General features: G+C 60.3%; 2 protein-coding genes across 4 annotated transcripts in view; one reads left to right on the top strand and one right to left on the bottom strand.

The window, feature by feature from the left end:
* CDH23 (cadherin related 23) overlaps positions 1-27,016 on the bottom strand; it is a 438,368-nt gene that overhangs the window by 35,988 nt on the left and 375,364 nt on the right. The window lies entirely within an intron of this gene.
* Positions 2,265-25,367, top strand: VSIR (V-set immunoregulatory receptor). Of its 2 annotated transcripts, none has more exons than XM_058298991.2 (7): positions 2,265-2,517; positions 12,906-13,334; positions 14,196-14,252; positions 19,490-19,597; positions 22,528-22,555; positions 23,716-23,909; positions 24,115-25,367. In XM_058298991.2, exons 1-7 carry the CDS (start codon positions 2,436-2,438, stop codon positions 24,150-24,152), a joined length of 936 nt encoding a protein of 311 aa, XP_058154974.1. In that variant the 5' UTR covers positions 2,265-2,435; the 3' UTR covers positions 24,153-25,367. The 2 variants fall into 2 exon arrangements, with proteins under 2 accessions (XP_058154974.1, XP_058154973.1); XM_058298990.2 differs by having other exon boundaries at positions 2,288-2,517; positions 23,713-23,909.

The raw sequence follows: 27,016 nt of genomic DNA, 5'->3' as shown, positions 1-27,016 counted from the left end.
AGAGCTGGGCCTCGCAGGAAGGGGCCAGATTCCCGCCTCACAGCGGGGGGTGGGAGTGCCGACCTTGTCGAGGACACACTTTCCAGACTCACTTCTCAGGCCCCCTGGGAGTGGGAGGTGTGTGGGGGGGCAGCTAGTAGAGTGTCCCCGTGGGGCCCCTCCTGCTCGGAGGCCGGGCCCGAGCCTGGCTGGGGGAAGGTGGGTCTGACCCGCTCTGGCCCCTGGTGTGTGGAGGACGGCAGTGCCCCCCAAGGCCCTCTCGGCTGCGCCCTTCCTGCCTGGCCTGGCATTGAGGAAGCGGTGCTTGGGCTTTCTGGTTCATGCCAGCACCTTGGGCAAGGCTGCCTTCCCTCCTGACCCGGGCGTCTCACCCTGATGCAACCCCTTGAGGCCCCGTGGTGGGCAGTGCGGAGGGGAGGAAGGAAGCGGGAGGAGGGGTTGGGCCCGGCCCCGTTGCCTAGTCCTCTGGGGCAGGGCTTGGCAGGACAGCTCCCCCCCCCCCAACACGTCCCCATTCCCACGTTCTCCCCACCTACCTGCTAGGCCCAGGGACAGGCGGAGGTGGGTTTCAAGGGTGGTCTGAGCAAGGCCAGGCCAGAAAGGGGTGGGGTGACAGGGGTCAGGTGCTCCAGGGTTCTATTCCTCGGTGACACGGAGGGTGGCTGGGTGGGAAGAGGGCCCAGGCCTGGCTTTGCACCTTCTCTGGTAGAAGGCAGCTCCCACTCTGCCGGCAGGAAGGGCCCTGGGCTGCCTCCCAAGGTGGAGTCACAGGGTCAGGGTCATGCCCAAGGACCCGAGGTTACGTCCTGGCCACCTCTGGCTCCCGTCCCAGTGGGGTTCCCTGGCTCCCAGGGGCCTGGGCCCTCATGAGCTCATCGGGTTGGATCATGCAGCCCTGCGCTCCCTCTGTTGCAGCCTCCCCTGCCCCAGAGAACCTGTGACCTGGTTCGGGCCACCCACGGGGCCGCCAGCATCCCTGTAGTCCCACTACCCTGACTCCTGACCCAGCTGGACTCTATCCTTCAGCCCGGGGGTCACTTATGCACTCAGGATCGCAAACAGGCCAGCAGGGCCCTGGGAAGCTTTGGCCAGGCTGGAAGTCAAGTGGATAAAGCGGCTGTGCTGGGCCCTCCCCCGAGCCCTGGCCCCCGCCACGGTCACCTCGGCCGCGGGTCTGTCCATTCAGGGAAGAGTGCCTCGAACCTCTCCAGGCCCGGCTGTGTGCCCGGGGCTCAGAATCTTCAGGGAAAGGCCCTGGTCCCCCAAACTCACCATCTAGCTTGGGAGGAGGTGTGGCTAGTAGGGACTGGGGGCCTCTTTGGGAACAGAAATGACTTGAGTTGAGCCCAGAGGGATGAAAATAATTTGGACAGAGGAGAGGAAAGGAGAGACATCGCCTGTGGCACTGACAGTGAGGGGCGGCGGCGCCACAGCAGAGGGACGAGGGGTGAAGGCGCAGCCGTGAAGGCACAGGAGTGTCCCGAGGATATCTAGGACACCAGGGGCTGAGAGCTGGTGCCCAGCGGGAGATAAGCGAGGCCCGGCGGGGAGGGGAGCTTGGGTGGCATCATACGGGACATGCCGACAGATGCTGAACATGTGTGTCCCATGTAGGGGTGTGCCAAGCCTGCTGTGTATGTCTGCACCTGTTCCGTGCCTGTGTGCACACGAAGGTGTCACTGGGCCCTCCCAAGCTCTGGAATCTACAGGTAAGTCTCAAACCAAAAAATAAAATAAAATAAAAATAAAAACAATACAAAACAAAAAACAAATAGAAATAGCAAAGAATCAAAAATAAATAAATAAATAAATTTTAAAAAAGTACAGCGAAGTCTGCTCCAACTTGCCCAACGCTTTACAGAGGTTAGATTCCACTTATTTATTTATTCTTCCACTCATTCCACAACTGGGAGCGCCCCGGACATACCAAGCGCGGAGCTGCGGGCGGGAGGCTACAAGTCCCTGTCCCCAGGTTGCGCAAAGGCTGGCCGGTGTGGGCAGACACACACCATAAATACCTATCAGACTAAGTTAGGCGTCTGCTAGGCTGCGCGACAGTCATCATCTTCCCGGAAGAGTAAAGGGAGAAAAGAGAAAAGGCTTTCCACCCGCAGGCAAGAGGAGCCCCTCGCCGGGACCCCGATCCGGCCGCCTTTCCCCACCTTGACCGCGGGCCGTGGTGCCCGGCGCCCGAGGCCCCTCCCGCGGGGCCCTTGGGAGAGGGAGGCAGTTGCCCCCGCGGCCCCCCGGGGGCGCTGCGGGGCGCGGAGCGGGCGGCGCCCGGGGCGGCCCGCAGCACTCACTGCCCCGCGCTCACTCGCCGCGGGTGTCCCGGGCCGGCAGCGTCCCGCGCTCTCCCCGCGCCCCGGAGGTGCCCCCGCGCGCCCCGCCGCGCCCGCTCCAGCTCCGCCGCAGCCGCTCCGCCCCACGGCGACATGGGCGTCCCCTCGGTCCCGGCGGCCGGCGGCCGGCGCTGGGGGCCCGTGCTCCTCGCTCTCTTCCTGGCGGCCTCTCGAGGTAGGGCCCGGGCGGCGGGAGGCTGGGTGCTCGGGTCGAAGTCTGGCAACCGACCGCGGAGGGCTGCGGGTCGGGTGGGGGCGCCCCAGGAGCCCCCACACACGCCGTGCGCCACACCCCGCGGCGTGGAGGCTGCCGGGGCTGCTCGGCAGGGTGCAGCCGCTGTCTGCCAAGTTCCCTGGGCGGGGTACTGGGCACATCTGCTCGTCCTGACAGCTGCCCCAGCAGCAGGCAAGGCTGCCCACAAGGGGGGGCAGCCCCCCGGGGTTCTTGTGGAGGGGACACCTGTGCAACCTCCCGCCCCTCCTGCCTCAGGGCTCTGGAATCCCAGAGGGCAGAGGGTGTGAGACTCCCTGCCAGTGCCTGGTGACCCTCCTGGCTGAGTTCTGGGGGGCAGTTGGAGCCAAAGAAGGGACCGGTCTGGGTGGGCACTTGCCCATGCCCAGACGTGGGCAGTACTGCCCGCTGGTCCCTATCCTGAGGGTGGGGTGGCCAGGAGGGAGCTGGCTCGTGGCATCCTGGTGGGGCTGAGGCTCAGGGACCAGTGCAGGGCACTGGAGAGGCGGGGGGACCCTCTCCCAGCGTGGCCACAAGCCCCTCCGTGTCCTTGGATAATGATGGCATCTCTCTGGCCTCAGTTTCCTCAACTCAAACACAGAAACCCCACCCGAAGAGGCACTGTTTGCTTCTTTCGAAGTCCAGACTGTCACGACTCCATGTGGTGTCTTGACCAGGACAAGGGGCTCCGGGGGATGGAGGGTGGGGAGAGACCCCGGGACCCACAACTGGTCTCCGCTTCTCCCTGCTCCAGGGAAGAAGGGGCCAGCAGGCAGTGGGCGGGACCAGAGTTTATGGGGCGGGCCCAGGAAGAGTGTGAGTCTTGCAGGGAGTGAGAGGGAGGCAGGAGGGAAGTGGAGGGCTTGGCAGAGGGGTCCAATGGGTGGGTCGGAAGAAGCAAAGGGAGGGAGGACAGGGTGAGGGAGCGAGGAGGGGGCCCAGGGAACCTGGAAGACACCTGAGCAACAGACTGGGGTGTCTTCAGGCAGTGGGGTACCTCCGCCCTTGGAAACCAGCCTGGTCTCTGATAAGGAAGAGGGAGCCCATACCCCAGAGCCCGGGGCTGCCCGAGCTCCAGCTTGGATGCTCCACAAGACGACAGCCAGGGGGATGGAGAGCGTCTCCCTGAGATACGGCGGCAGCCCCGGCCCCAACGCCACGGGCAGGTGGAGGGCAAGGCTTCCAGGGGGAGCAGGCGGAGGGCTCCCCGCCACAGGCCAGGGGTTGGCTGTCCCCCAGACTCCCCCAAGTCCTCCGGGAGGTCCCTCCTGTGTTAGCCCTTGCTGGCCCTCACCTGGCTGGGCTGCTCTCTGTTCAGGGAAACTGAGTTCTAGGGAACCCGGGTGTCAGGATCCAGCTGGCAGAGCGGCTCCGAGCTCCTTTCCCCCATCTTGTCTTCTTAGCCAGCCGCCTTCACCCCCAGAGGTCTTGGCTGCTCAGTGAGCTCGGTGCTTCACAGGGCTGCCTCTTCCCGGGCCCAGCTCACCGAGATGATTAGGGCTGGAAGCAGCATTCCAGCGAAAGGCGTCAGGAGAGTTCTCCTGGCTCGGAGCCACTCTGGGGCTCTGTGGTCTGGGCTGTCACAAGGGCATCCGTCCCCCTCCCCAGCAGGACCGTGTCGACAAGGGCGATGGCCGTTGGGAGGCTCGGCTGCAGGTGCATCAGGGGTGGCCTTGAGTTGGTGGGATTCCTAGTGCCCCCTAGCAGTCGGGGAGACCCGCACCCCGGCCTGCTCAAGTGCTGGGACTGCAGGCGTGGCTGCACCTGCTGGCTGAGCTGAGGAGGAGGAGGCTGGCGCAGACCTGGGGTCCAGCTCTGGGGGCCGGGCCGGCACTGAGGAGGATGGGGGCAATGGGTGTGGTGCTCAGGGGCCCAGGAGAGACTGAACACGCCTCGTTCCTGGGCGGGACTCGGGGCGAGATGGGTGGAGGGAGGATCCTAGGGAGCCCGGACCTCAGCAGGCCCCAGGTCGGCGAAGACTCTTCCATCCCTACAGACATTCCTGGGGCCTGCGGAAGTTACTGGTCCTTGCCTGGCCCTCAGAGGCTGAGCCCTTTCAAGCTCATAGGGGTGCCCTGGGGCTAGAAGGGGAACCCCCCTTCCCCTGCAGCATCTTCCCCGTCCTGGTGAACCAGGCTGCAGGACCTACTTGAGTAACCCAGTGGTGTAAGCCCCTGAGGCAGCACGGGCAGCTCTTAGGAAATCCACAGCCCACTGTCCACAGGCCTGGGTGCAGAGAAACAGCCTTGGGGCCAGCCCGTGGGCAGCACGGGGGGCATCTGCCCAATGCCAAGGCACCCAGGGGCAGTAGTACTGCGGAGGCCCCCGGTGAGCTGGGCTGGCTGCCCCCAGGAACACCATGTGGTCACCCGTGTTTCCCCCCAAGCAAGACAGGCTCCCTGCTGGGACCTGACCTCCTCTGGAGGAGGGTGGCCCAGGCAGGAGGTGCACTGCTGGGGAGCTAACAGGGGCCGCCTCCTTGTGTGCATACAGTTGGGGGGGGGTTGTTGCTTAGGCACTGGGGCGGGACAGGGCCTGCGTGAACACTGAGGGAAAAAAGGAAGGAAGGAGGGCTCCTCAGTGCCCACCGGCCTGTTGGCAGAGACCCTGCAGCAGGCATGGAGACCGAGGCCCGTGGACTGAGCTTGAGGCTGTGGGTTGTAGGCCAACTATTCATTCAGGGGCAGCCTGGCCCCCCCAGGGGAGGGTGATCCAGGGGTCAGCAAGGAGGCTGCCCATGAACCCTGTACCCTCTCAGCAGCAGTGCTGGCATGCCCACGTCCTTCTTGATGGCAAGGGACCTGGAGTGTGTGGCCTGTGTGCTGGGGGCTTCCTGTGCTTAACAGTTTAGCTTTTGGAGTCAGCTAGACCTGGGTTCAAACCCCAAAGCTGGTCGTTTTCTGCTCTGTGACTTGGGGCAAGTTGCTCAGCCTCTCTGAGTGAGGTTCCTTATCTCTAAATTGAGGTGGCAATAGCTCCTCCTGTGGAGGGCACACCTAGCACAGCGCCTAGTGAGGTCTCCATACTATTACGCGATTCCTGCCTTTGGCTCTCCATCTGAGCTCCTTGCTGCCCCCAGGACCCTGCACAGTCCCCAGGGCACGGGAAGGCATTGCCTGGTTTCCCTGGGACTGGACTCTCCTGTCCAGAAGGTTGCACGGGCTCGGACCGCCACCCCCCTCTAGCAGCTACAGCCTGCCCTGTCCATGGAGGTGGCTGCAGGCTCTCCTCTTGACCTTCTCCAGGGTTTACAACTTCCAGGCAAGCCCAGTCCAGGGTTCGTCTATCTCAGTGCAATCTTTCTCACGGCTGATCTTCAAATTCAGCCTATTTACTTTGGGTGACCCTCCCCAAAGAGAAAGACGATGGCCGCCACCTTGCACAAGTCTAACTCAGTAATGAAGTTGCCTTGCTACTGACCAAGCAAGGCCAGTTCCCTTAACCTTCCCACAGAGGAGCTCGTTTCCCACTGGGGCTGGGGTCAAGTCCTGCCCCTGCTACTCACTCATCGTGCGACCTCTCATCTGTGCAGCGGGCAGGTCAGGTGAGATGATTTCAGCAAGGCTGACCACTTTCTTCTGAAGCATAATTCCAGGAGGTGTTTCCCCTAGCTTCAGTCATTTGCATATCCTCACCTTTGTCATTTCTGCAGTGTCGCCTGCCCTCGTATTTACTTATTTTTTCCCTTAAGCCCTCATTCTTTCTCGTAAGTAAATAGATCTTAAAAGGAAACTTTGTATCACTGCCATAAATGGAAAGTCAGAATCACGTGCCATAAATAGAATAAAATCATAAAAGTACATAAATAGGAAAACCAAATAAGGGTATTAAATTCCAGTTAGAAACCATAGCCTGGGGAAAGCTTTGAGCCTGAAACCTGATGTCCCTTTAGCAAAAACAAAAACAAAAAAGCAACAACAAAAAGATTAGCAAGTGGCAGAGGTGTTTTGAGGATGTAAGAGCCCGGACTTTCGCTTTGATGTAATCAAGACTGAAAGAGAATCGAAAAGGGAATAACCTTCTATGTGGTTCAATATTATTTATTGCTGTAAAACTAAAAGTAAAACTACCTATGACAGCTGGAGAGGCTGTCAATTCCTCTCCCCCACCCCGGAAGCAACCTTGCTGCTGGGGGGAGTGTTAGCCAGGGGCAGGACGTCCAGCTGTCCCAGAGCACGGGAGCCAGGGCGGCTTTCCCTCTCCTTAGGGCCGCTGGGCCTGCAGGCAGGGCGGGGCCAGCCGTGACTGCTCCCACCCCAGTTCCTTTCCTAGAGCTCGCTTCCAGTTAAGTACAGCAGCTCGGCCTGTGCTGGGGCCAACCAGGCAGCTAGCAGCCTCCCTGGTGAGGGCCCAGCCCGGGTGTGCATTGGCCAGGCTATCTGTCCATCTGCAGGAAGGGGGCGGGGCCTCCGGTCAGCCCCTGGCTCCCCTAAGAGGTTAGCGGATCGTACCAGAACTCCCAGACCTGGGTTCAAATCCTGACGCTCACATCACTAGTTGTGATACTCTGGGCAAGGTACTTAACCTCTCTATGCTTCAGTTTCCTTAGCTGTAAGATGGAAACGATAACACACTCCTCATAGCGGGAGAGGATTGAGTACGCAAATCCCTGTAGAAGTGCTTAGAATGATGCAAGGCACAGAGCAAGGGGACCAAAAGAGACTTGGGCCGGAACCTCAGGCAGGCTCCACAGCACAGGATCGTGAGGCCCGCTGCTGGAGCTGGTGGTCTGGGCTGCATGCAGACCCTCGCAGGGCGGGCCTGGGGAGTCTGGGAAGGAGTCATCCAGGGAAGCATCCACCAGCAGGGCCTCTGGCCGGCTGCCCAGGCCCTCCCTGGGGAGGCGTGCCGGCCGAGAGCCTCCCAGCCCAGGATGCAGGGACGCTTTCCCAAGGTTCTGGAAGCGCCGCTTCCTCCAATAGAGCCCGGCTTCCCCTTCCCGGCCTCCTTGGTCCGATGTGAATGGACACTTCCTGCAGGGGCAGGCATCAGTAAACACATCTGAGGTGCCCTTTGTCCTCGAGCTGGCCACAGAGCCCCACGGGGGGCCGACCTGCCGCTCCAGCCCCTCAGCCCTTTGACCCGGCGGCACTTCCTGGAGCTTAGCTCCTGCGGACTCAGTCCTCATTGGTCCCTGCCTCTGTTTCCCTCTGTGCACCGCATCTTGGTTAAGACGGAGCCTAGACTTTCCCTATGCCCCACAAACCCACCACAGACCATCTTGGGGACAGGGGCCGGCAGGAGCTGGAGACCAGGCCCCACGTCCCCTTGGGGTCCCCAGTCAGGGCAGCGCCCGGGCCTTTTGGTGCTGGCACGGGCGGCAATGGCAGGCGCCTCAGGACTGTTTACGTGGCATCCCCGAGCAGCTGGACAAAGTTCAGCTGTTGGGGTGGGGCCTCCCAGGCCTGACTAATCAAACCGGGGCCTGGGACCCACCTCCGGAGGCGGGGCGGGGCCTCGGTGACCGCAGACTAAGCTCCCGGTGCCTCAGCGAGAAGGCGCAGCTTGTTCACAGGCCCCCACGCATGCAGGCCCACGAGGCGGGGGCGGGCGGGGAGGCGCGTGGAAACGGGCGTCCAGACAGGCTGGCCGGACGGAACTCCTTTTCCCTCTGCTGCAAAAGCTTCTCACGAGGCTGAGCCCCGCGCGCGGCCGAGGGTCCCACGCGGGAAAGCCGCAGAGGCAGGACTACGTGCTGAGTGGCTGTCCCCTTTGAACTCTGCGTGCCCCACGGTCTCCCTGCTTTGGGCCCGGCTCACTTTGTGGAATGAGAGAAGGATGTTTCCAGTGTGGGTCTGAGGCAGAGGTTAACTAGCAGTCAGACCACCCTTCCTAAATAGCTGGGCGATGAGGCATGAGCCCCTTGCATTGGCGGGGTGGGGAAGGCTCTTCCTGTGTGCAGGGCTGGAGCGCCCAAGGTCTGCATCTCAGCTCTGCTGCACTGGCTGTGTGGCCCTGGGCAAGTCACTTGGCTTCTCTGAGCCTGTTTCCTCACCTTGGAAAGGAGCGTGCTGATACCCTTGTCAGGGGATGTATGAGAATTCAGTGAGACTGCCCTCTTCCTTGGACCTTGGAACAACAACCGTTTCTACCTGTCCACAGACTTCAGAGCTGGAAGGGGCCTAGGAACTTGGGGAGTCTCTCAGGTTAAGGGGAAGAAGGGGAGGGGGGAAAGGCATGGGACTGCCCAAGGCGGCAGAACGAGGGCCTGGCCAGGGGGATGGCTGGCTCTGCCTGCCCAGGCCAGGGCGTTAAGCGGGAGCCCTGACGCTCTCCTGGTTCCCAGCGTTCTGCCTCCTCACCCAGGGCCGGCGGCAGGCTGGGTCCCAAGGCAGCCCAGTGACTGGACGGTCCCCTGTGGGCCCACGTTCAGGCCCAGGCCCGGGGTGCCCTTCCTGAACCACATGCTCCTGGCCACCCTGGAGCCAGGGCCCTTCCTTCCCCACCCACCTTCCGGGGCTTCCGTCAATGACCCAGGTGTTTGAAAGGATCCGCTCCTGACAATAAGCAACATCCTCCCCCCAAATAATTGTAATTCCAGCCGGGCTATATATATCCCTCCTGACACAGGCGTGTGCACAGGCATGGGTGCTTGTGGGGCGTGTGCAGGGCCCCCTCCCCACGTGTATGTGCTCCATTTCCCCCACTGCTGTGCCCCGGAGTGTCCTCCCAAGGACAGGCTGCTCTGGCCAGGTCCCGGCCGCAGTCAGACGCAACAACAGGATATTCTGCCCCCACTGCCCAGGACAAAGCCCCTAGACCCTTGGCGCACCTCTGTCTGGCCCTTTGCTTGAAGCAATACTTTCCTGCCCCCCATCCCCACCCGACCTTGCATCCCAGGGCTGCTTCTCCTTTTTATAAAAGAGGAAGAGGTTGCTCTGAGGCCTTGGGGGGGGAGTTGGGATTGAGCAATGCCCCACTCCTGTTGTACCTGACCCCAGTTCTCTCTGTGTCCCTGTGGGGGTTTACAAGGAAATGCCTCTAGCACAGAAAATCCACCCCACCCCGGCTGGCCGGGCAGTTCCGTGGTCAACCGGGTTGCCTGGCCCAATGGGGGCCCCACCCCCAGTCACATCAACACCTGCCCCACCCACCAAGCTAGCCCCACCTGGCCCACACCTCGGCCCCACCCGCCTACACTCCTTGGCCTACTTAGTGGGCCCCCACCCCCATCCCACTTCTGCCTCCACCTCTGCCTGTCCCGCTCCACCCACCCTGGACCCGCAGCCCAGACTCTGCTGAGCTCGCCCTCCCCACGGCCCCCGCCGTGTGCGTGCTCAAGGGAAGCGCTGCCGCAGCTGGATTCTGCTCCAAGCCCGGAGGGGCTCTGGGACAGCTCTGGGGCTCGATGAGGTTGGGCAAAGGAGAAACGGGGTATCGGCCGGGAGAGGTGCTGGTGGGACCTGCCATGGGACCTCCTCCCGGGGAAGGGGGAACGCAGGGCCGAGTTAACCACAGGGTCCACTCTTCAGTTCCTGGGAATGCCTGGGGACGCCCTTTCCCTAGCTACTCCCCACCTCCACTTTCTAACACAGCCGTAGTTCTGCTACAAGGGAAGTCCAGGATGGCACGGAAAGCGTTAGGGGCACAGCTCAGCTCCCTGGGGTTCCTCTTCCTCGGAGCCTGGTGCAGGGGTAAGAGCAATGAGTTGGCAGTAAGAGGAGACTTGACTCAGTCTCTCCTCTGACAGGCTCCCACTGGAGACATGGGGTGGATGGTCTCCTCTCTGAGCCTGAGGGTCACATCTGCAGGATGGTTGGCTTGGGCGGTAGAGTCCCACCCTGCCTGCCCAAGGTGCTACACTCACAGATCACACACTCAAATGCCCATGGAGTCAAGCAAATACGGCAAGGGAGTGAAGCAAGCTGGGCTAATATTAGGGAGTAGTGGAGGCTGTGGCAAACTGGAATGCTGGTGCATGTCTAAAAGGAGGGTGGCTGTGACTTAGCTCTAGTTGATGGTTGTCTTGTAGGGAAGTTAGTTTAATATTATCTTCTAATTTTCAAAGAGAAGCTAGATGTTAAGTTTATATCAAATTCCCGATTTTTAAATGTTGGTAATCTAAAAAAAATTTAAATTCTTCGAGGGGTAAATACAATATGTCTACAGGCTGGCTGCCGGTTTCTGAACTTTTTCTTTAGTATAGTGTCTTAGTGCCCGAGTTTGAATTCCGACTCTAGCATTTACTTATTGTATGCTCTTCAGTGAGTTACTTAACCTCTCTGGGCCCCAGTTTCCTCATCAGTGAAATGGGAATAAAAATAGCATCTATTTCATCAGGCTATATCAGATATGTGTATAAAGCACATATAAGAATAAATAAATACGATTTCTTCTTAGTATTACAGTTCTAATTAGATCCTGCTCTGGGTTCATACTCCTAGAACTTCAGACAAACCACTTTCCTTTTTGGAGACTCTGTTTCTAACTGAAAAAGCATCTTGCCAAAGAAGTTCTGAAATCTCTGCCCAGTTTAGCAATGGTTTTCCCTTCCGCGGCTCCTAGCCATGGCTCCCCTCCCATGTGGGTGTCGGGAGAGGGAGGCTCAGGTGTGTGCTGGTCTTGCCTAGGCCTGAACCTCCACCCCTGCTGACTTTCTCTGGGGCCCAGGCTTCCCCGCTCCTGACACCCTCCTTTACATATGCAGGCACTGCAGGGTGGGCTCACAGGCTGTCATCAGGTCCTGTACACCTTACTGGGAAGGTGGCGGGTGCCCGGCTCGGTTCCATTGTGTGGAAGAACCGCTTTTCATTCCTAGGAAATGTTTCTTTAATTGCTACAAGGGATTAGAGACCTATCTAGCTCCCATGCATCAAGCACCAACTACAAGCAAGGCACTTTAGAGTACTTCATGCAAATTATTACCAATCTCTGCTTCCACTCTGCCTGGTAGATATTTCCATTTCTGTGTAACAGTGAAGAGTCTAAGTCACTCACGGCTATTAGGCTCCCAGGCAGCCCGCCCCAGTGCACCAGGGCCTCCCTCCTGCCTGGGCCAGGCCTTGGGCTCGGCCGGGAAGGGCATCCTGAGCGCTCACGGCAGGCAAGGGCTGCCTGAAGGAGGAAGTAGCAGTTCCCGGGTCAGACAAAGCCCGACGCGGGCAACTGCAGGGAACGCATCCATCTGGATTCTGTACATATTTCCAAACCCTCCTTCCCTGCCTGCCTACCACAGCCAATTAAAATGAAAAGAGCAATCACATGTGAGAATCGTAGCCATCCCCCGTTTATCTGCAGAGGGCATTAGAGCTCACAGCTCATGTTCTCTTCTCTCATTCGATCCTCCAGCAACCCTGCCATATAGCTAATATTTTTCATTGCATGGATGAGGAAACTGAGGCTCATGGAGCTAGACAGAGGAACCAGGCTCCACGTGGCATCGTTTTCAAACACCAGTGCTTTATGGTTAAATGCTGGGACACCGGGTGGGAAAGAGGAACAGGGATTGCTTCATGGGATGGCTGAAAAAAGAATGAATGAGAAAATGGGTCTAAGATGATGGGGTGGGGGCGGGGGCACGGCTGAGACGACTTCTGTGCATGCCTCGTCCGTCCCTTGTCCCTCGGGTTTTCTGCCTCCTCGCCCCCATGCCTGGGCACCTGCTCCACTTGCCGAAATCCTATCTGTCTTTCAAGCCTCAAAGACCCTCCCTCCTCAGGAAGTCCCCTGACATCAAGGGGAGGGCTGTTTGCCCTCCTCTGAGCACCCGAGGATAGCACGGGCTTGCGCCTTAGCTGATGGGGCTCCTTCTTCATCAACGCAGGCTGCACCCCAGCCAGACTGTGAGCTCCAAGGGGAGGCCGCACGTTCGCCTCCAGGAGAGACGCAGCACCTGGCTCCACGTGCACGCGGGCAGGACATCCAGCCTCAGTGGTGGAGGACAGAGAGTGATGGGGCCAAATGGCCCTTCTGCTCCCCGCCCTGCCACCCCCGACAGTGCTGGACAGGTGGGCCAGGCAAGGCCAGGGGCCCACCCTGGGCACTGCGGGGCACCTGCCGAGGTGGGGTGGGGGGTGATCTGGCACGCGGGCTCTCCTCTCCATGGGCCGGGTCCAGCCAGGCCTCGAGCCTGCCTTGAGTCTCTCCCTGTCACGCCTCCATGTCCCACCCAGCTGGCGAAGCTCCCAAGGCTCCTCCCCCCCAGCCTGGACAGAGTCTGGGCCGGGTTCTTGCAGAGAAGGAGAAGCTGAGGCTTGGGGAGGTCAGCTGCGTGCCCAGCGCCGGACGCTGGGAGCGGCCGAAGCGGGGGGCTAGAACCCACACGGCTGCAGCCCTGGCCAAGAGCCTCTCCAGCTCTGGGGGAGTGACAGAAGTCTCGTCTCTCTGAACAGGTCTGGTGGCGGCCTTCAAGGTCGCCACGCCCTTCTCCCTGTACATGTGTCCCGAGGGGCAGAACGTCACCCTCACCTGCAGGCTCTTGGGCCCCGTGGCCAAAGGGCACGACGTGACCTTCTACAAGACGTGGTTCCGCAGCTCACGGAGCGAGGTGCAGGTCTGCTCGGAGCGCCGGCCCATCCGCAACCTCACCTCCCAGGACCTGCACCTGCACCACGGAGGCCACCAGGCCGCCAACAGCAGCCGGGACCTGGCCCACCGCCACGGGCTCGAGTCCACCTCCGACCACCATGGCAACTTCTCCATCATCATGCACAACCTGACCCTGCTTGACAGCGGGGTCTACTGCTGCCTGGTGGTGGAGCTCAGGCACCACAGCTTGGAGCATAGCGTCTACGGCATCATAGAGCTGCAGGTGCAGCGAGGTGAGGGCCGGGGGCTGGGCGTGTGCACCTGGCAGCTGAGCGTGGGAGACGCGCCTGGGGGGATGGCACGTGGACCCATGTGCAATGGTCAGCCCAGGACGGCCACGTGGCTGTGACAGTGGGACCCTAGGAGAGACTGCTTGCGCAGCCGTGTGACTGGGGGTGTGTGATGCTGTGTATGTGACAGTGTGGCACCAGAAGCACATGTGTGGCCCTGCAGGATGCATGCTGCTGTCTGTGGCCACGGTGCGTGGAGCTGTGCAAAAGTTTCTCTAGTTCCTGGGTGTGGCGGGGAGGGAGGAGGGCAGACGTGCCTCTGGGTGTGAGTAGGGCTTTGAAGGCGAGAGGGTGGAGGGACCGGGGCTGGGAGTGTGACTGCTCACGGGCACACCACAGCGTGCTGATTGCGTGTCACGGCGCGACGGGCATGTGACCTGGGCACAGGCCACCCCGTTGCTTGCTGGGGAGTGTTCTTGTGCTCCTCCTTAGGGGTGAGCGCAGGGGTTAGTGGACTGGATAGCGGTGTGGGCGCCGGCAGGTATCCGCCTAGCTTCGGGGGTGGCATGAGGACAGGCAGGGCACGCCTGGCTGTGTGGCAAGAATGTGTCAGTTTGTGTGTATGTGTGTGAGTTTGTGCAAGTGTGTGAGGTACATGTGTGGGATGTGTATGTGCTGTGTAAGTGTGTACGTGTGGTCTGGGTGTGTGGTGTGTGGGGTGTGTGTTCACGCACAGGCTCCAGCTGGGCCAAGTGGGCGCTGGCACCTGTGTCTGTGCTGGGAGGGGCTGTGCTGGCCTGGGCAAGCTTCCCTGGCCTCCCGGGCCTGTCACCCCCCTAGTGACCCTTCTCTTTGCTCCCACAGGCCAAGAAGTGCCATCCAAATGCATCGCGTACCCACACTCGCCCCAGGAGAGTGAAAGTAAGGCACCGCCTTCTTGCCTCTTCTTGGCTGTCTGTTCTTTGTTCTCTTCCTGGACTCAGACCCCATTGTGAACTCTGACCTCTGACCTCATCCCCCGAAGCCCACGGATCCCCCATTACTCCTCTGCTGCTGACAACCCCTTTGCTTCCGTCTTCACCTGAGCTTTGTGCCACAGCCCCCAGAAACCCTCTCGGCTTCCAAGCCCTCACCGTGGGAGCACACTGCTGGAGGGGTGAGGGGTGAGAGTCCTCCCAGGCAGTCCCTGGTGGGCTGAGCCCTGGCAGTGACCTTGGGCCAGGGAAAGTCTCCCATGGCGATGCTGGACGCCACGGGCTGCTGAGCCTGCCTTCAGCGAGCCCTCACCCTGCCATCCAGCCCTCTGCAAAATGGGACGGCTGGAGGGTTGTGGGGGGCTCCTCCCGGCGCAGCGTACAGGGGATGCTCAGGGAGGGGAACAGAACTTCTAGGTGCCAAGCTCTGTGCTAAGACACATTGTTACCATCTCAGGAAATCTTAGGAGAACCCTGTGAAGTTGGCGTCGTTCTTGTCACCCTGTATATGTAGAAACTGAAGCCCAGCAGGTTGCCATGACTTGTCCAAGTTCAAGGAGAAGCAAGGGGAAGCACCGCTGAGGTTTGGCTTCAGGCCTGCTTAGCTCTGCCCAGCCTTCCTCCCAGCCCAGTGGAGGAGACTGGACATGCTGTGGCATTTGCTCAGAGAGGCCCCCATGTGGGGAGACACTGCTCGAGGGGGTCCCCGGGCACTCAGAGGCCAGGCGCGGATGCCCAGCAGCGTGGAGACAGCAGGCCAGAGGAAGACGCCTCTCCCGAGCAGAGGGCCCTAGCTTCCAGAGCTTGCTGGCCACCCAGGATCTACTGGACACCCAGTGTGGACCAGGCTCAGCACAGGCCTTGGAGACCCAAAAATCCAAACTGCGTTCCTGCCCTGCTGGAGGACCCAAGCCAGGGACGGGGAGCAGCTAAGCTGTGTTGGCGCTCCTACTCGACCTACTTCCCCCTGCCCCCCACCAACAGTCAGACTAGCCAGGAGCAAAATCAGAATGCACATTCTGGTCTGAGCCAGATTCGCATGGAACTAAGAAACGCTTTGGTTCAGCCCCACTCCCTACGCACCACAGAGCTCACGTGCCACCCCAGCACCAAGTGGCCACTGTCCTCGCTTCCTCCACGGGCAGCTCCCTGGTAAGGTGGGGGGCAGCCTCGGAGTGGGCCCCTTCCTTCCCACACAGCAGTCCCCGCGACCTTGCGTGGGCACGTGTGCCTGTGTACAGGACGGGTTGACTCACACCTTCGGGACACACGGTGCTCACTTCCCCTTGCCCCTTCCACTCTGTCACTTTGACTGCAAGGCTCTTAGGGACAGCCACCTCTGACATCACCCCCATTTTATAGATGGGGAAAACGAGGTTCGGTGTATGAAGTGCTGCTCAGAGCCAAGAGGAGACCCCAGGGTGCCCGATTCCTGGTTTGCAAACCCTGCCGGGGCACCAGACTGCCTTCCTGTCTGTTTATACCAACTTTCTGAAAATTAATTATAGGATTGAAGTCTTGGGGCCAGAGATGAGAGGTGCTGGAGGGGATAAAGCTAGAGAAACTAGGTGCAAAGTGCAAAGGGAACTGAGATTTGGTTAGTTTGTTCTTGATCTAGAACTCTAGAGAAGCAGCTACTGGAATTAAGGGAAAAGAAATCACCTGGGAAATGCCAGGAATCGGGCTGATAAGAGCCCTTAGAATGAGGCAGACACCTTGAACGTGACCGTCAAGAAAGGGTCAGGTTTCCTCTTCAGGTTTTTGACATCTTCTTTCCTATCCAATTCACGGGGGTGTGAACTCTCACTCTGTCCACTGTGAATGGCCGCTGGAGGGCCAAGCTGTTGAGGGCAGGGGATTGGCTTTGATGACTTCTGCAGTCCCCTTCCTGGTGCTTGGTCCTGGGAGCCTGAGTCTGGACACTGTCCGTGTTAGCCCGTCAGCACTGAGGCCAGCGCTGTCACAGGTGGGAAGAAATCGGGCGGTGCCTTCTGGGTTGGGTGGGGGTCTGTTTAGACAGCACTTCCACTTTCTGCCTACCATTTCCTCGTTGAGAAATGGGAAATGGGAATGAGTGTGTCCCCTTCCTTCTAACAGGCAATCACGTCAGTGTTATCTAAACTCAGAGGACCCTGTGCCGGGCACTAGTGAGGAGGACAGTAGGGGAGAGTGGAGACTGTGGTGAGCACACGTAGGGTAGCGCCAGCTGCTGCCAGGCAGGATGGGGGCTGCCCAAGGATATCAGAGCCACAAAGGCAGAAATTCATATTATGTGAACTCTCCATTTAAAATGTTGGCAACTGATTACAAAACGAATGAAGTGCTTCGTAGGACACGTTTGCAACCTGAGTCCGTTCTCCTGAAAGGTGGTGTGGTGACGTGGTTAAGAGCACAGACCCTGAGATCTGCCAAGTTCCTTAACCTCCCTGTGCCTTAGTTTCCTTGTCTGTAAAATGGAGATGACAATTATAATAGCGCCTACTTCCAGGATTGTTAGGAAGCTAAAATGAGGTACTCTGCATAAATTGCTAAGAACCATGCCCGGCCCAAGGCGCTGTGTAAGTGCTGGCTGTTATTACATCTAGATAGGGCCTGCTTTCCAAGCCAACTCAGCCCCTCGCGCAGGATGGCGAGAAGGTGGCGGCAGGGAGCGGCCCCTTGTTCTCTAACGGTTTTAGAAACAGCACTTAGCGGCCCCAGGGCCTGCTCCTGGGTGTCACTCTCCATTGCCACTCACCTCGGGCTAGACCCAGCCCCGGCTTGCTCTGAGACAGGTACCTGTTCAGAGGCTGGTGCTTCCAGCCGGGAAGTTCTTTGTTCTTTTTCTTCACTAATTTTAGCCCAAACCCGGGTCTCCTAAGACTACCCTTGGCAAGTGGGAGAATTGCTGGTCTATGAAATATGAGAGTTCAAGTCTGCCTGGGGGTGGGGCGGTGTCAGGAGGGGAGTGAGGCTGGGGGAGTTGGTGCCTGAAGAGCCCCCACATGGCCGAGGGGCTGTTGTTTTACCTTGAGCCCATGAAGGGGGCCCGGTGGCCCATCTTTCCCCCAGTACCCCCTGTCCCCAAACACGGCAGGATGTGCGGTCTGCTTTCATCCAGCCGCTCCCTGGGAAGCCAGGTGGCCCACCCTCAGCTGCCAAATGTGCCAGACCCACGGGCCACCCGCAGGCTGGACAGATGGACAGAGGCCCAGCGGGCAGGCCGGCCCTCCCCCTTCACCCGAGGCGCAGAGGCTGGCACACTCCTCAGCGCTGGCTGGTGGCTGCCGCTGCCCGGTCACCTTCCCAGGAAGAGCCTGGCCCTAGCGACCCCCGAGCTCCCCCCCTCCACGGTGGTGGAGCCCAGCATTGGCCACCCGTGGGGGTGCTGGGAGGCTGGACTTGCAGGGGAGCCCACGGCTGCAGAGAGCAGTGGGCCCACGAGAGCTGTCCCCAAACCAGCTCTCCTGCCCCAGCCTCAACCGAAAGCTCAGGCTGAAGGGGAAACGCAGGCTCCCTAAGCGAAACCAAGTCCTGCTCCCCTAAAGAGGCAGCAGTGAGGACGCAGGTCAGGCAAGGGGCTCTGGCCAACCCCCACCCGGAGCAGTCAGGGAGCCGGAATTGGTGAACACCTGAAGAACACCAGAGGCCGAGGCCTGCTTTGATGGTTGGAAAAGATCGCTTTGCACCCAGCTTCTCAGATATTGCCCACAATAAGGCCTTTTGATGGGGTTTAGAAACACGAAGTGTCTGAATTACAGAATATTTTCACTTTCAATATTCCATGGCAAAATGCAACCTTGCTGGGATCTGTGGGGAAGCTGCTTCAATGTGAAGACGAACTTGCTTTGTAATTAGCATAGCAAGTCTTCTTGGACCAGAGGGTATTTCTATGGTGCCCGAAAAACAGTTCGTTCTGTTCCATGCTCCGAACAAACCCCCCTGAAAGCCTGTTTACACCAAGTTGTTTAGCAACACAATAAAGTAAAAAACAGCCTTTTTTCCCCCGTAAATAGACCACATCCCTCCCCACTCGCAGAGCTCTCCAAGGAGAAGTTGACATTGTGACAAAGGCCCCCAGCCCATCTTTTGGCAGAGGGAGGGGCTGAAACTGGGAAGGAAATGCGTGCACGCTGGTTGTGGTTGCGAGGTCTGTTCCCAGCCAAACTCCTGGAGTCAGCAGATGGAGGGAAATAAACCGAACTTCCCCATGCTGCGGGGGGTTGTGAGGCAGTACAACCTTTTTGGAGGGCAATTTAGCAATAGCCGAAAACACACATATTCTTTGTCTCAGCAATTTCACTGCCAGGAGTTTAGGTAAAGGTGCTCAAGTATGCCAAGATGCAAATGCAAAGTGCTCATTCATACGTTGCCAGTCATGTTTGGAAGCAACCTAGATGTCCACCAGTAGGGGACTGTTTCAATATGTGTTGGGTTAGCCGTGCGGTGAGGTCCTATGGGGCTAAGCAGAATGAGGGAGATCTCTGTGCCCTTCTGGCGAGATGGGCAAGACCCGTTAAGTGGAAAAAGCAGTTGTCATGTGACCCTATGTATGCTGTATATGCCTCTCCATCGAGAGAGGCACAAGACACCCCTGTGATTACCTCTTTGGAGAGACTGGGTAGAGGTTTAGAGAAGATTTTGGGGGCAGAAAAAAATTTCAATTGGACATATTTTTGTCATTCATAAACTTTAAAATTTAAAAATGTCACTCAAGGATCCCACATTTTAATTTTTCTCCCATGACTTTTGGGCATGAGAGCAAGAGGCAGGGCTTCCAGACACCTCACTCTGGAGCTAAGGGCTCTCTGGTGGTTTGGGGCTCCTTCTGACCTTGAAGCCTGCAGCACGGGGTCTGTGAAAGGCTGGCTCCCCACCACCCCCCGCTCCCCCCTCCCCCCTCCCCCCTCCCCCCCATTCCCCCCTCCCCCCTGCCGAACAGCGCATGGCCCTGGGCGTTGAGCTGTCAGGGCAGGATGGGGACTCGGATCTTTCCTTTCTGCGGAGCTGCGGCCCGGGGCCCTCTCTGCCAGGGGGGTGCCCAGATCTTCCACGCATCAGTCAGAGGAGCTGGTGCTCGTGCAGGTTGCGGGGGGTCTGGCTGGGGGCCTGGGTAGAGTGGGCCTTCCCTCCCTGGGCCTCGGTTTCCCCTCAGGAGGAGCAGTGGGAACGGGCGCTCACCCTGGCTGCTTCTCTGCCCTTCAGGCATCACGGCCGCGGCGCTGGCTACGGGCGCCTGCATCGTGGGCATCCTCTGCCTCCCGCTCATCCTGCTCCTGGTCTACAAACAGAGGCAGGTGGCCTCCAACCGCCGTGAGTATCCCTGCCCCCCGGGGCGGGCGGGGGCCCTGAGGGACCCGCTGCAGCCCCCGGGTCAGCCCCTGGGGTTAACAAAGGTGGAGTTTCCCCACCCTAGAGATGGGCGCTGCTAAAGCGCCTGCGAGGAGCCAGGCTCAGGGAACGAGCGCTGAGGGGCTCCAGGAGCCATTTCTGGGGCCTGAGCACTCATGAGACCCCGTGGCTCCCACGGCACTTGGTAAATATCTGTTGAGTGGGTGAATAATCATATGGAGCAGTTCAAATTGATTTGTAAAAATCCTCCCTCTCTGAGATCCTCTGAGGACCTGCTTTAATGGCTTGTTTTGTGGTTAGCTTAGTAATCTATTGGGGCGAAAGTGGCCTTTGGAGTGTCAGAGCTGGGAAGATCTTACACATAACTTAATTCAACTCTTTTCTTTTACAGAGGAGAGGCCTAAGATCAGCAGGTTAAAAGAACTATTCCCACGTTACCTAACTTAGTAAGGGGCAGAGCTGGTACTCGAACCCAGAGCTTTCAACTCATACGCTCTCCAGGGAACATATTGCCATCGTAATAAAAAAGTACTCGTCAGCACGAGTGTCGTGGCCGACAGCGCCTAGCAGATGGAAATATGCCAGGCTCGTCACACGCGCTCTCTCACTTATTCTTAATTACAATGCCAAGAGTTTGGGGCTACTGTAGGCCCATTTCACAGATGAGCAAACTGAGGCACAGAGAGGTTAAGCAGTTTGCCCAAGGACCTGCACAGCAAGTGGTGGAGCCAGGCTTCAAGTACCAGCTATAAACACCCTTCGCTCTCCTCGCAGGCGACAGTGCCCCCTTTGTCCGGCCCCAACCCCACCCGTGAGCCTAGGCCCTCTCAGAGCAGGGGCCCTCTCCCTGAGCCTGGCACCCCCTCCCCGGCCTCTTCCCCTCAGCCTGGCTGCAGCAGGCCAGGAGGGAGGAGGCTGTGCCACCGCGTGTCACACCTGCTTTTCCCTCTCAACACCTCACCTGATTTTCTCGGGCTGACCTATAGCACCTTGACGTTCCTCCCTCCCCTGGGGGCCTAGATGGGAGCCCCCAGGCACTCAGGGGCCCTGGCCACCTCACTCTGGCTCTCAGGTCGCCCGTATTCCTCTCACAAAACCCACCACAGCCCACCCGCAGGGATACGGCAGGGGCAGGTAAGGGGGCGGGGACCCGAGAGGCACCCAGGGGCTCAGCAAGGGGAGACGCTGCCCCACGGTCCCCATCGGCGCCTGCTCGTCCCTCGTCCCCGCCACAGTTCCACGGAGGTGGGGAGGGGGAGCAGGAAGGAGGCGTCCAGCAGGCTTGCCGCCTCCGGGTGAAGAGGTGCTCGCTGTCCCCTTGCTCCAGACCATGATGGTCGCGACGCCATGTGATCTAACAGGGACCAGGAACTGGGGGAGCAAATCCCAGGGCCTGCGTGGCGGCCCCAGGGGTGCCGGCTGGAGGCCTGTCGGGGTGGGGGAGGCTGGAGGCAGAAGGAGTCAAGGCTCCGCAGGGGAGGCTGCCGGAGGGTGGCCAGAGCGGGACAGCCCCAGGCCACAACGCCGTGGGCATGTGTCCCGAGGCGGGGGACAGCCTGCGGGTCCTCCCTGTTCTATGCACTGTGGCACCTCCAGTCCAGGTGCTGGGCCCTGGGTTTCTTAAAGGAAGGGTCTTTGCCCGTCCCAGGAAGGACGTGGGGCGGAGCGACGCCGATGAACTAGACCCAGAGAGGGGACAGGTGGGGCCGGAGGGCCAGCTGGGCAAGGCTGGGACCCACGCTGAGCACGGCCTCTGAAACCCCAGGTGAACCCTGTTCCTACGGTGGGCAGCCACTTTCTAGCACCTCACCCCCAGATGTGACATCTGCAGTAACAGAAAGTGGTCAATCATTTGCATTCTAATAAAAATATTTCTGAGGCCGAAAAGAAAAGAGGAGGAAGGGCTGCGCGCACTCTGGAAGGCAGTTTGCTGGGGAGGCCGATGGATGTGGGTTCCTATCTAGTTTCAGCCTGAGAATCAGTCTCTGCAGCTCTAAAATGGGACCAACGATCCTCACCCAAGGGGGGTGCGGAGAGGATGGAATGAGGCATGAGTGGTGCCTGCGTGGACGGGAGCCACGATTCTTACACGGCGGAGGCTGCGGGCACCTTTGTGCAACTTCCCCATGTTTGTTCTTTCGTCGCGCCCCTCCTCCACCATCTGTTTCCCCATAGCAAGCAGCAAGCAGCAAGGTCCCTTAAAACGAGAAGGATCTGTGGGAGTACGGGGAGCTGTAAGAAAGAAGGAAGTTGGGCCACTGCATCCTAGTTAGTGGCCAGTTTGGGGGGTGTGGGGAACCCAAGAGTAAGGCATGGGGGTGCAGCCCCTTGCAGAGAGCAGAAAGTGGGCCAAAAGCCTGAGAAGTGCGGGGGTGCCCCAAGATTCTCCTTGAGAGAGGCCACCTCCTGCCCTCCTAAAGCCATTCTGTCAGGCAAGGTGGAGATGGGACAGAGAGAACCAGAAACTCTCGGATTAGGAACTGGCCTTGCAACACTCCCCCGCAGTAAATCATGGCTAAAAACCACACGGTGGCAAATGTCCAAACAGGAAATGGCAATTAGCAAAATCAGGAGCCAGGCCTTCCGTCTATACTTAAATCCCAAAAGTCAAACCCTGCCTAAGTCAAGCCAGAGAAAGCTTAGCTGCCTTTGGTTTCCTGGTGGCAAAGGTTGCAAGATGCAGACTGGAGTTTCACGTATGGATGGTAGAAACCGGCCCCTCCAGGAGGCACCCCTGCGGAGCCACGTGCAAAGCCGCACAGGCCTCCTGCATGGGGTGGGGGTGGGGGGCTCGAGGGCTGGGGGCTGGGCCTGGCCCCGCCTGGGGCCAGGGATGCTGTCTGGGGCAGCCTTCCCTTCTGTGACTGGCTCCTCTCTTGGTCTGTCTTTAGGGGCCCAGGAGCTCGTGCGGATGGACAGGTAAGGCCCATGGAGACCTCCCCAAGGAAACTTCCCACAGGTGCCCCTGCCCCGCCTCCCAGGGGCTCCATCTTCTTGCTTCTCCTGGACCTCTGGCTGTGACGGCGCCAAGGAGGCAGGGGGCGGGGTCACTTTGGGCCAGGACAGACTGACTCTCCCCGCTCCACCAGCATCCTTCCCACTGTCCTCCCTCATCACTGGTTATATCACGATGATGGGGCTCAGAACACAGACTGGGCTGACCTGGCCGCCCCTTCCCCCCACTCAGTGCCCTGTCCCAGCTGCCAGGGAGGAGCCGTTTCTGCACAGCAGGGCCCCTGCTTAGTCGCCTGCCGCAGCTGGCTGGAGGAGCACCTGCCCCCGAGGCCCACATATCGGCCCGGCTGGTGCTCTCCTGCCCACCTCCCCCGGCAGGCCGAGCTCTGATGGGCCATGCATCAAGGGGCAGGCAGGGCCGGGTGGGGACCCGGGAGGTAGCAGCTGGCCGGGGTGGACACTAAAAGAGCATGCAGAGTGGGGCAGCGGGTCGGCCCGGGCACACGTGGAGTCGTTCTCCCGGCAGGGCACGTCAGGGGGAAACCGTCCTGCTGTGGCAGACCGCCAGGGCAGAGGCTGGCAGGGCCCAGAGTGGTCAGCTCAGGTCGGAGTGGGGTCGGCAGGGGCTGTGTGAGTTCCTGCGCTTAAGGCACGGAGCCAGCACGGAGCGCGGCGTGGAGAACGCGCTCAGGCTCCTCTGGTTGGAAAGGGATAGAAGTAACGCTGGCATGTCCGCGTTGGAGGGGTCTTTGAGGTTGTCTCACTCCCAACAGGGAAGAGAAGGGCACCCCTCCCGTCACTCAAGACGACTTTGGGGGTGTCCAATCCTAATGCCATCAACTCTGCTGACCACAGGGGAACTTGTCCCCAAACTCCCCAGGCTGGTGTCCCTGGGCTCCCCGGCTGGGTCAGACCACGGGGAGAGCCGGGCACCCTGACTCCCTCAGCTCGGGGCGTGTGGGGAGGGGGAGCTCAGTGGGCCTTTTCTCCACCGGGAGAGGCTGCTGAGGCTTGGGGAGGCAGGGGAGGGGGCGGGAGGGAAGACAAGTGGGTTGGGCTGGGGGGTCGGGGAGGGTAGGGGAGGCAGCGAGGGCAGAGATGACCTTGACTCTGATTCTTAGCAGCAACACTCAAGGAATTGAAAACCCCGGCTTCGAGGCCGCTGCATCCCCTCAGGGGGTGCCGGAAGCCAAGCCCAAGCCCCCACTCTCCTACGTGGCACGGCGGCTGCCCTCTGAGTCTGGATGGCACCTACTCTCCGAGCCTGGCACCCCCCTGTCTCCTCCAGGCCCCGGGGATGTCTTCTTCCCATCCCTGGGTGAGTGCTTCCCCGACTCCCCCAGCACCCTGATCTCAGGTCCCCGTGGCCTGCCGGACCGTCCTCCCAGGCCAGCTGCCTGTGGGGCGTGCCTGCAGGGCTCCCTCACTCCCCGCCCTCCGGGGGGACCCAGAGCCTCAAGGTGAGGGGTAGAGGAGCTGATGGAGGAGATCCCTGTTCACTCTGCTTCTCCTTTCTTTTGCAGACCCGGTTCCTGACTCCCCGAACTTTGAAACTGTCTAGGCCAGCTGGGGGCCACTGGGCAGCTGTGGCTGGGCCTGTGGCAGGGCGCACTTGCGCCAGTGCTGGCCCTCTGAGTGGCCTCTTTGGCCTTGGCCTTGCTTTCCTCTCCAGTGTTCTGAGCTCAGCTCCCTTATGACCAGACGCTCATGCCCTCTGGATATTCTCCCGGGGAAGGGAGAAGATGCCGGATCATTTAGCCCTTGCCCCAAGGATGTTGGGGTACTGGAATCTCATCCCAAAGACCTGCAGTTCACCAACTACGGATGCCAAATGACCCACATCCTAAGAAGATCCAGAATATCCAGCTTTGCCACAGCCTTTCTACCCCGGATATGAGCCTTGTGAGCTGGCAGCAAAAATGGGGCAAGATTGGGCAGACTCCCACTGCCCCCTCTCCCGGGCATGAGACACGGAACAAGACGTGCAGAGTCCTCCCCCTGGACAACCGGGCCCCCAGCTCTCCCAAGGCTGCTTATCTGTAAAGCTCACTCTTTCGACCCTCGGGGCTCGGGGGCTGGGCCTGCCTGCCCACTGCCCCCTGGAGCTTGCCCCAGCTGCCTCCTACCAACCACCTCTCCGAGGAGCTGTCAGCAAATCTGGGGCTCCCAGTGCCCGCATTCTGGTCCCCAGAGCTCAGTGGTGGGAGGCCCCAAAACAGGAAGGACGTGCTGGGACACCACAGTCACTGTGAGCCAACTGGCACCTTGGGTAATCACAGGCCAGGCCAGGGGTTGCACTATCCACCGCAGAGTGGGGTGAGGGAGATAGGTGGGGCCTGCTGGGAAGGTGAGCAGAGAGGGACCCCCCGCCTCCGTCAGCGTGGTCAACAGGCAGGGCGGCCACATCGCATATTGGCCCGATTGGGATGCCTGGAACGTGGAAAGGGTGTAATGTAAGGACTTCACGGGGCAATCAGTGCCTCGGTGACCCCAGCGATGGATTGCAAGGGCGGGGCTCGCCCCCCCACTTTGCCACCTCGGTCCCTTCCTCCCGCCCCCGGGCTTCAGTCTTCCACCCCAGACGATCTGCGCCGTGTGCGCCGTGTCCTCGCCTCAAGCTGACCGGGTGGGGGCAGAGGGCGCGCCGCCTACGGAAGGGTCTGCTCCCCTGCCGCTCTGCCCGCCTCCCGCTTCGGGGCATGGCCTGGACTTGTTTTTATACACGTACTCAAGGACAGTTCTTTGTGGAATTGCGATTAAAGGATTTTAAAGCATGGACGAGGAGTGGGGGGATGACCTCTGCACGCTCTGGGGTGGACAGAGGGAAGCCAGGCCCGGAAGTGGGGAGGGGCGCGCCTGAGTCGGACAGGACGCGGGAGGCAGGACGGCGGAGGGGGCAGACGCTCCCTGGGTGCCCGACTCCCAGCAGCCTATGCCGGCCCTGCTGAGTTGAACTGGGGTGCCAGGACTTCCAGCCTGGGCGCAGGGGCAAGGTGGGACCAACACCAGGTTCTGGCAGCAGTGAGCCGGCCAGGCCACAGCTGGAGCCGGAGGGAACGACCGGACGGGTGGCCTTGCGTTCAGACCCACGGGCCTCGGTCCTGCTGTGCCAGGGGCTCCTCCTCGTCTCCCTGGGGGTCCCGTCTTCTAGTCCCTCTGCCCCCATGATATTCAGTGCCACTTGCCACACAAAGAGGGAGCTGTTGCCACAGCTCTCGGGGGCCCACGGGGCCGGGATGGAGAGGGTGACACCTGTTCCTTGGCAGGGCGGGGCTGTCCCTAACGTCAGAGGACGAGCCACCAGAGCCGAATCCCCGTCCCCCAGCTCAGGTAAAGCTCTCTCTGCCCCTCCTGACCTCGAGGCAGAGACGACTTCTAAGAATTCAGCTGCAGCTCCCCGGCCTGCTGCAGCTACCACGTGGAGGGAGGAGCCCCTGAGAAGCCACCGCACTTCCTCCCCAGCGCCCTCCTGCACGGCCTCCCCGCCGTCTTCTGGGGACCCTTACAGTGAACGCCGCGCAGTAACTTGGTGGTTTCCTGTTTTCAGTGAACTTTACTCCGAGCTCCAGGCTCCGGCTTCATCCATCCCCACCGTCCCTGCCCCCCGCGGCCACCGGGGCACCCATCCTGCTGCTGCCAAGCGCAGAACGGGGCAGGGTCGGCGCTGGGGCAGCCCTCTGTGCCCTCTCCAGGGATGCGGGCCCCTCAGGAGCCGTCAGCCCCCCCCGGGAGAGGAGGTCCCTACCGGCTCTGGCTCAGCCCCTGTGGGCCGGGGGCCCAGAGCAGGGTGGGGGGTCCTGGGTGAGGTCTGCCGCTGAGCAGGGTGGGCTGGGGCGTGAGCGTGGGAGGCTCATGGAGGACTGGATTCCTGGCACCGTAGGAGACCCTGGGAGGGAAATCTCTGTTTTAGGAACTAATTCGTTGTTAGGAGATGAGTCGGAGTTAGGGGCCACATTGCCCATCCCCCAACATGTAATAAAGACCCTCCACGGGAGAGACTAAGGGAATGGATGTCAGGCACCATGGGAAGAGAGCTGAGGACTGCTCGGCACTACCTGAAAACGTGCCACGGAGCACTGGTAAAACCTGCTAGTGGGTCAGGCGGGCCCTGCCTGGGGGTGGCTGCAGCAATGGGCACAGGGGTGGTGATGTGGGAACCCAAGGGCCTCTTCTAAAAGTCCACCCCTGGGGCTGCCCTCACTCCTGCCCAGCTAGAGCTCCCTCACACGTGGGGGTCAGCTCGAGCACTCAGGCCTGGCCTCGCCGTGCTGGGGGCAGGGGTAAGATTTGTTCAGCGACCCCGAAGGGAGCCGCAATGGCCAGGAAGAGGACCTGGAGTTGCCAGCCAGGAGGCTGGACGCAAAGGCCTCTTGAGAATTAGACACTCACGGCCCAGCTGAGCGTCCACCCCAGTCCGCAGTGAGC

This window comes from Dasypus novemcinctus, chromosome 6 (genome assembly GCF_030445035.2).
Source record: "Dasypus novemcinctus isolate mDasNov1 chromosome 6, mDasNov1.1.hap2, whole genome shotgun sequence".
In the NCBI taxonomy this organism is placed as follows: Eukaryota; Metazoa; Chordata; class Mammalia; order Cingulata; family Dasypodidae; genus Dasypus; species Dasypus novemcinctus.
Note: the sequence above shows the minus strand (reverse complement) of the source record. Positions and strands in the feature narration are given on the sequence as shown.

Excerpts from the sequence above, each read along its gene's own strand:
- VSIR (XM_058298990.2), top strand. The coding sequence starts at position 2,436 with ATGGGCGTCCCCTCGGTCCCGGCGGCCGGCGGCCGGCGCTGGGGGCCC. Across the intron at positions 22,556-23,712 it reads GAGCTCGTGCGGATGGACAG|CAGCAACACTCAAGGAATTG; the intron begins GTAAGGCCCATG and ends TCTGATTCTTAG. Across the intron at positions 23,910-24,114 it reads TGTCTTCTTCCCATCCCTGG|ACCCGGTTCCTGACTCCCCG; the intron begins GTGAGTGCTTCC and ends TTTCTTTTGCAG.